General features: G+C 40.2%; 1 protein-coding gene across 1 annotated transcript; it reads right to left on the reverse strand.

Annotated features, from left to right (window-relative positions):
• Positions 1 to 1103: 1103 nt before the first annotated feature.
• LOC128635456 (NLR family CARD domain-containing protein 3-like) lies at positions 1104 to 7769 on the reverse strand. Its single transcript, XM_053688512.1, has 2 exons — positions 7698 to 7769; positions 1104 to 3107 (listed from the first exon to the last, which is right to left on the reverse strand). The coding sequence occupies exons 1-2, from the start codon at positions 7767 to 7769 to the stop codon at positions 1281 to 1283; spliced, it is 1899 nt and encodes a 632-aa protein (XP_053544487.1). The 3' UTR covers positions 1104 to 1280.
• Positions 7770 to 8829: the final 1060 nt, after the last annotated feature.

Below are 8829 nucleotides of genomic sequence, written 5' to 3' on the forward strand. Positions count from 1 at the left end.
GAAATGACTCAGTGAATGAGGATGTTTTGATTTAGTGTTACACAGTGACCTCCATTCATATATGTTTGAGACAGAATTTACAGAAGAAGAACTGCACCAGAAAGAAGAACAACAGGAGGAAGAGAGCAGCTGTAGATCTTTCACAATTAGACTGAGACGAATATCTGAAGTTAGCAACAACACAAACAGCTACCATAATGTTAGCTAGCAATGTTACACGATAATTTACCTTTGCGTTAGTGACCTTACTAGCCATCATACTAGTAGTTACATGGGTAAGTAAAATAGGGTTAGCCTACTTGCTACAAGATATTAACAAGTTCTCCTATTTCAGTTCATTTGCTTTTGTTCTGGCCATGGAACTTCTCTGCTCTCTGTTTTTTACTAAATACAGAAAGAATCTCTGTTTTATTTAGCATCTTCTCCAGTGGAAGACCCAGAAACTCACTTTCAAATCTCTTTTATAATCCTCTGATTTGAAGTGCTGCTGCACATGTGTAAATGTATATAATATTGGTTGATCACAGTAGGGATTCCCAATGGTTGAATTACGTATTGGTGTACTGCATTCTGGGTATTGTAGTGTTCGGGTGAAAAATGGAAAATGACACCGAAACACGAAATCTGCTAAAATATATAGAGTAAGTGATACAGTCCTGTACAACAGAACACTACTGTGGCAGTGGGGGAGTGGTTGAGCATCGGATGCGGACAGAGAGGAGGCGGGGAAACTGGCAGTTAACGCGTGATGATTCTCACCTGTGCCTTGTTACCGGTAGGCTATATATGTGTGTTTCTCTGTAATTTTGTATTACAGCAATAAAGATAGTTTTATATACCATGTGTCTGTGTAATTGCACTTCATGTATAACAGAAATTTTGTAGAAAAACGTGAATAAAAAAAATCTTCAAACTACAAAGATAAAATTAAAGATTCTAGATGAGAGAGTGATATTGCTAAGGTTTATGTAAATAAAAACACAAGATTTCCAAATATCCAACATGAAACCAGCATTACTGTGGTAATAATAAATCATAATTTCAAGAATCTTTTTAATTGTTTCAGGATACTAAGTCATAACTTCAAGACTTCAGTGTTTGTCCTCAAATGAAATCAGCTGACTTCCACATATTTAATACCTGCTCTTCAGTCTTATTCATTTATTTATGCATTTTTTATTCTCTAATTTATCTATTTCCCAAAGTAGATATTTGTCAAAGTGTTTTCAGTTTCTCTCGTTCTAACACTGTAACAATAGAACAGTTATATTCAGCTTTACTTACATTGCTTTTATGGATGCTGCAATCACAGGCATCATCTTCAGAAGAACAGTTTCTGGTATTTTATCTGCACTGAAATATTTATTCAGGTCAAATTCTTCCAGATCCTGTGCTGATGTCAGTAACACAAACACCAGAGCAGACCACTGTGAAGAAGAGAATTCACTTTGTTTTCCAGATTTCAGGTAGTGTTGGATTTCCTCCACTAGAGAATTATCACCCAGTTCATTCAGACAGTGGAACAGATTGATGGATTTCTCTGTAGGAAGATCTTCATTGATCTTCTTCTTAATGTACTGAACTGTTTCCTCTCTGCTCTGGGAGCTACTTCCTGTCTGTGTTACTAAGTCCTGTAAGAGTTTCTGATTGGACTTCAGTGAGAGACCCAGAAGAAAGCGAAGGAAAAGATCCAGATGTCCAGTCTGACTTTGTAAAGTCTGATCTACAGCACTATAGTGTAAATCTGAGATACACCATTTAGAGACCTGATGCTGTATAAGAACATTTCTCTTTTCCATCATGAATGTCAGGTGCACATACAGAGCTGCGAGGTGCTCCTGAATACTCAGATGTACAAAGCAGTACACTTTACTCTGGTGAAGCCCAAACTCCTCTCTGAAGATCTGCGTACACACACCTGAGTACACTGCTGCTTCTCTCACATCAATACCACACTCTCTAAGGTCTTCCTCATAGAAGATCAGGTTCCCTTTCTTCAACTGCTGAAAAGCCAGTTGTCCCAGTTTAAGAAGCATTTCTTCATCACTCTCCTGCTTCTTTGAGTACTTTTCTCCTATGATGTTTGTCTGAATGATGAGGAAGTGTGTGTACATTTGAGTCAGAGTCTTGGGGATCTCTCCACTCTCTGCTTCACCCAACATTCTCTCTAGAACAGTGGCTGAAATCCAGCAGAAGACTGGGATGTGGCACATGATGTAGAGACTTCTTAATGACTTCAGGTGTGTGATGATGTTATTGGCCAGGCTCTGATCACTGATTCTCTTCCTGAAGTACTCCTCCTTCTGTGGGTCATTGAACCCTCGTACCTCTGTGACTCGATGGACACACTCAGAGGGGATTTGATCAGCTGCTGCTGGTCGAGAGGTGATCCAGATGAGAGCAGAGGAAAGCAGATTCCCTTTGATCAGGTTTATCAGCAGCACATGCACTGATGCTGATTCAGTTACATCACACACTCTCACTGTGTTCTGGAAATCTAGAGGAAAACGACACTCGTCCAATCCGTCAAAAATGAACAGAACCTTTTCCAAACTGGACATTTCTGTTTCTTTTATTCCCTTAAAACAGACATGAAGGAGCTCCATCAGACTCAGTTTCTGGTCCTTCATCAGATTCAGCTCTCTGAAAGGAAGTGGAAATATGAGGTCGATGTCCTGATTTGCTTTCCCTTCAGTCCAGTCCAGAATGAACTTCTGCACAGAGACCGTTTTTCCGATGCCAGCGACTCCCTTTGTCAGCACAGTTCTGATGGGTTTGTCTTGTTCAGATAAGGGTTTAAAGATGTCATTGCATTTGATTGGTGTTTCCTCTGTTGTTGTTCTCCTGGATGCTGCCTCGATCTGTCTCACCTCATGTTCTTTATTGACTTTTCCACTGTCTCCCTCTGTGATGTAGAGCTCTGTGTAGATCTCATTCAGGAGTGTTTGGTTTCCCACCTTTATTATCACTCCATTCAAACACTCAAACTTCTTCATCAGGTTTAATTTGAACTTTTTCTGGAATTCATTCACAGAAGCAGATTCTGGGTCGTGCCTGTGAGATGGTGAAGTAGGAAGATGAGGTGAGATATGGGGTCCAACTATTTTCTATAATCTAATCACTCAGTAGGTAATAACAGCAGAGAGGTTTATAATACCAGTGTGTCAGTGTCACAGTCATGTTGTTGGTTCTGATCTTACCCTGTATCTGTGATGATGTACTTTTCTATTCTGTCTCCTGCTCTCTGTAGAACACTGTGAACAAAAACTGTAGCTGTTAAAGAAGATAACTTCCATCACTTAAATACTATTGTCTAAACCTTTACTTTAATTTTGCTACAATAATTATTTTTAAGTGCATTAACATTCAGAAAACACAGTGCTCATCTGGCCCTGTTTTAATTCTAGGTATTCTAGGTTATTTCCTGTAGGCTGTTAATGATGTAACAAATCAATTTGAATGAACAGGTAATGTTTTCTAAACAGAGATAAATACAAACACGATTTTGTATAAAAACTTATTTTGGAAGACGTTTTTCAGAAGCACAGACTCCATAGCCAGGACAATGATGATGTTGACGTGCCCAGTGTGTGTCTGTTATTCTCTGTCCCATATCACTGATTTAGATTCTGATTCTCTGCTATTTTTTGTGAAACTGGTTTGATTTTATTCACTATTATTATTCTCACCACTGTGTAGACTTAGTGTATGTATGAAACGATGGATATAAAAAAGAGTGACAAATCATGTCACATATTAACTCAACAAAAGGATGCAGCATTTTACTTTTCAATACAGGACAATCCTGTTTATAAGGTGTGGATTGCTGCCAGCCCTAGATAGAGTGAATAGTTTACTCAAGTGAAAAATTTTACTCAATTAATGAAGTGCTTTTGAGAATGAAGTGAGTTTGAGTGTTTTTGAGTTGAGATCATTTCTGGTTTTGGTTGACAGGGGATGCTGGCACATTTTGCTGCCGCTCCTGTTACTGTTTTGTTTGTTTTCGTTTGTTATTTTAAGTCATATTGTATTAAATAACTGAGTTTTTTACAGTTATATTGTTTTTAGTGCCGTCAGGATTGCGATGTGTTGGTGCCATTATATATATTTTGGACTATTGTTTTTATTTCTGTGCTCCACCTGGAATAACCTGCAGCGTGCAATGCGGAATCAACTCCTCGGTTCGGGTGCATGTGTGGATTGTACGACTTTGTGCTCACAGTGCACTACGGAGTTTCAACGCCTTGGCCTTGTGAGTGTGCACTCAATGACCATGGTCCTAAGGTACACTACATGCCAGCTTTTAAATTTAAAACAGAGCTCTTATTGCCTAGCCAGAAACTCTTACAGAATCAGTTGAGACACTGGATTGCTACGTCCTAAACAATATATCCATCGTCTCATCCTCTCCTGACATCTTTGTCCCTACCTGTCGACGTAAGACCAACAAACTGCTTCATACTGGTGTTCATCACAGTAATGTAATATCGTTTACCCATGTGGAGATTAAACCACTGTCATCTCCGCTTCAGAGCCAGGCCTATGCCACATTATTCAATGTGCGGTCCGTGAATAACAAGGCGCTGCTTTTATCTGATTTTCTTGACTCAAAGGTCAGAGTCAAGATGGCGCCAGTGTCCCTGTTGGCATGCCGTCTCTCTTATCTTTCCCGTGTATTACAGTTTGTTGTATCTGTTATGTCTGTTCATCTGGCATCTCTGCTGTTTTTACTGTGTGTTGTGTCACACTGGCATCATGTAGATTCAGTGTTGTCCTACAATCGACAAGCTTTGCTTAACATCAGAAGCTGTATGGGAGCTCAACTGCGATGTTGTCCTACTCTGTATTCTCGTTTTCAATCCTCGTCCAGCCGACCCGTGGTGGAGTGCGCTCGCCGGCTACCTTGCTGCTTTCCTCTTCTAAGGAAGCACCGCAGGAAGAGTGGGAATCGTGCTGGTGTTAGGGTGAGAATCAGACGGACAATCGCTTCCTCCATACAATCGATTTGAGTTTCCCTTAATCTTGGAAGGGCTCCACTTGACACGACGGTCATGGGATTACAGATATGTTTTTCATCTGCCTATTTTCCCGGACTTCCTACACTCGTCTAATTGTTCTGCTCCTCCACGATTACGGATTCGTTAGAGAAGAGTGAACTGTTTAAATCTCCGACAACTGGAATTCGTTTCACTGGATCGGACCTCGCTACCTCAGTCTCCTATGGAGATGGCCCTGGTTAACGCTCGGTCCGTGTGCAACAAAACTTTCATTTTAAATGACTTTTCTACCAGACATAACCTGGATATTTTATTCCTGACGGAGACCTGGATTAGTCCTGGTGAGTCAACCGTCTTCGAGGAACTCTGTCCACCGAACTGTTGTTTTATTAGTACTGCAAGGCCTTCTGGTAAGGGCGGTGGGGTTGCTATGGTTTTTAAACAGTCACTGAACATTCGGAGAGTTTCTGTTGGGATTTACTCGTCGTTTGAGGTGCAGTGTGTTGTGTTAGAGTCGACGCTATTCTTCCACGCTATTCTGTGCTTTGATCTATAGGCCACCTAACCCAGACAATGCCTTTTTAAGTGATTTTTGTGATTTTTTAACTTCAATTGTTCTGTTGTAAGATTATTTGTTATTACTGGGTGATTTTAATGTGCATGTCTGCTGCCCTGGTCGGCCCTTGGTTACTGAATTTTGTAATATCTTTTGGATTCTTTTATTCAACACATAAATCAGGCAACTCTTGTCCTTGGTCATACACTAGACCTTAAATTGTCATATGGAACCGCTGTTGATAATGTTAATATTGAAGATGCTTCCTTTTCTGATCACAAGCCCATTGTTTTTAAATGTCCCTGCTGCCAACTCTGCCTTATAACTAGGCCTTCAGGATATTATTCTCGTTGTATTAATTCACTCACTGCCTCTCAGTTTAGTGAACGTTTTCTAGCTAATGCTGCTGAAACATCTATCTTGAGTGCTGCAGAGTCTTCTTCTGGGCCTGATTTGATTGCCTTATTATATTCATTTTGCTCCAATATTTTACACTCCATTGCCCCTTTTAAACTGAAACAACCAAATTGTAAATCTTATTACTGGCTGGACGATAATACTCGTTCTCTCAGACAGGCTTGTCGTAGAGCTGAGCAGAGATGGAAGCATGATCAGTTAACTGTGTCCTTCCAGATCTTTAAAGATTGTTTGTTTAAGTTTCAGAGTGCAGCAAAGTCAGCTAGGTCTAGGTATTTCTCTGACTTAATTGCTGCACACTGTCAAAGACCAAAAGATCTTATTCACCACGATAAATTCAATTATTAATCCGTGTTGCCAATTCCATGGGGAACCTTCGGCTGAACTTTGCGAGAAGTTTTTATAGTTTTTTGCTGATAAAGAGAATGAAAGAACCTTTCATTCTTCCTTCATTTTGCATTTATCAGACCTGTTCCTGAGTTCACTGGCTTTACCGGTTTCATTTGATCAATTTGAACATGTTTCTCTAAAGGAACTGTGATCTGGTTAACCAGATAAAATATCATGCACGCCACTTGATGTTGTTCCCGCTGTGCTTATGAAAGCAACCTTTTCTGAAATTGGCCCCAGTATCCAAGTGTTGACAAATTCTTCTTTGGATGCAGAGGTGGTCCCAAATTGTTTTAAGCATGCTATTGTTCAACCTTTGCTTAAGAAACAGGGTTTGGATGAAGGTTGCCTTAATAATTATTGGCCTTCTCTAAGTTACCGTTTCTGTCAAAGCTGCTAGAGAAAGTGGTACAATCTCAATTACTCCTGTTTTTAAACTCAGCTATGTTATTTGAACCTTTACAATCTGGTTTCACTGCTTTTCATAGCATGGAGTCTGCTTTGTTAAAAGTGTCCATTGACATTTTACTCACAGTGGATGCTGGTGAAAATACTGTGTTGATGCTACTAGATCTTACAGCTGCCTTTTGATGCTGTAGACCATAACATACTTCTCTGGCACTTAGAGCATCTGTTTGGTATCAAGGGCACCGCCTTACAATGGCTCAGCTCATATCTTAAGGACAGGTCTTTCTCGGTAACGTTGGGTAATTTCTGCTCTTCTTCTAGTCCTATTATTAGTGGTGTTCCTCGAGGCTCCATTCTGGGCCCACTTCTTTTTAATTTATATATGCGGCCGTTATGCGGGAATATTATTAGGGCTCCAATGTCTCTTTTCATTTATATGCTGATGATACCCAGTTGTACATTCCTTTGAAAGCTGGTGACTCCATTCAGCCATTGCTGGACTGTCTGGATGACATTAAAAAATGGTTGAGAAATAATTTCCTCCAACTTAATGAAGACAAAACTGAAGTAATTGTTTTTGGCCCCCTGAGATTGAGAGATGGTCTCATTAACGAGCTCCATAATCACTTTCCCTGTCTGTTGTCTGTTTTTATTTGGTCTAATTATGTTTCTATGTTACTTACCTTACTCTGTGCAGCACTTTGGTCAGCTTTGCTGTGTGAAACGTGCTATATAAATACATTTTACTTACTTACTTAATTACTATAAAAAGCTGGACTTGTTGTTTTTAACTGAAACCTGGCATAAAGAAAATGATGGGCTCCTGTTTAACCAGATCTCTCCAGTGACATTTGTAGTATTAGATCTCTCGAGGTTATCTGGCAGAGGCAGAGGCATTATTGTGGTTTACATATGAAGTTCAACATAACCTCTGTGTCCGTTCCCCAGTTTTCATCATTTGAATGCCTGGTCTTGAGTATTTCCGCTCCTATATCTACCATCATCGCTACAGTCTATAAACCACCTAAGTCTAAGACACATGCAGCTTTTATGTCAGAGTTTGCTGACCTCCTGTCAATGTTGAGAATGAAGGTTGACAAAATTCTAATTGTGGGAGATTTTAACATTCATGTGGGCCGACTCTGTGGTGGCTAAGGAATTTCTGTCGCTAATTGATTGTTTTAACTTCACACAGTTTGTAACTGATCCAACTCATAACAAGGGCCATACGCTGGATCTCGTGATTGCAAACGGATCGTTTCTATCACAGTTTTCATCTGTTGACTGTCTGATCATTCCGCTGTCTTCTTTAACCTGGAACTGTATCATCCAAGTGAGCCTACCGTCCGAACAGTAACCTTCCGGAAGTGGAAGTCTATGGATCAGACAGTTTTCTACAATTCTGTTGTTTCCACTTTAAGCGATCTGCATCCCTCATCGCTGGAAGAGAAAGTTCTGCAGTTAAATTCTGCTCTTGCTGCTAATCTTGACTCTTTTGCTCCTCTAAGGTCACATACGGTCACATTCGCCGGCTCTGCTCTCTGGTATAATGACAATCTGCGCTCTAGAAAGGCTGCTTGTCAGAAAATGGAGTGCAAATGGCGCCTTACTGGACTGAATGTCTACTATCAAGCGTGGAAGGACCTTCTGGGTGATTATCGAGCACTAATGGAGACTGAAAGATCCTCTTATTTATCTCAGGCTATTGTAAAAAATCAAACTAATCCCAGACACTTGTTCCAAACCATAAACAGATTGCTTCAAGTTAATGCTGTTACCACTTTGTCTGTTTCTCAGCAGCTATGTAATTCTGTTCTTCATTTTTTTAATTCTAAGATTGATAATGTTCGCAAAGAAATTCCAGTTACACCTGACTCTGCCTCTTCACTTCTTCGTCCATCTGGGTTCACTGGCGTTTCTTTCACTCATTTCTCACTGCTTGAATCCGAGGCTCTCCCAAGGGAGGAATCCAGCATGAAATCAACTACTTGCTTGCTGGATCAAATTCCCACAAACCTATTTAAATCGTGCTTCGATGTTTGGTGCCCTAATATCCTCAGC

Source organism: Ictalurus punctatus, chromosome 19, assembly GCF_001660625.3.
Source record: "Ictalurus punctatus breed USDA103 chromosome 19, Coco_2.0, whole genome shotgun sequence".
In the NCBI taxonomy this organism is placed as follows: Eukaryota; Metazoa; Chordata; class Actinopteri; order Siluriformes; family Ictaluridae; genus Ictalurus; species Ictalurus punctatus.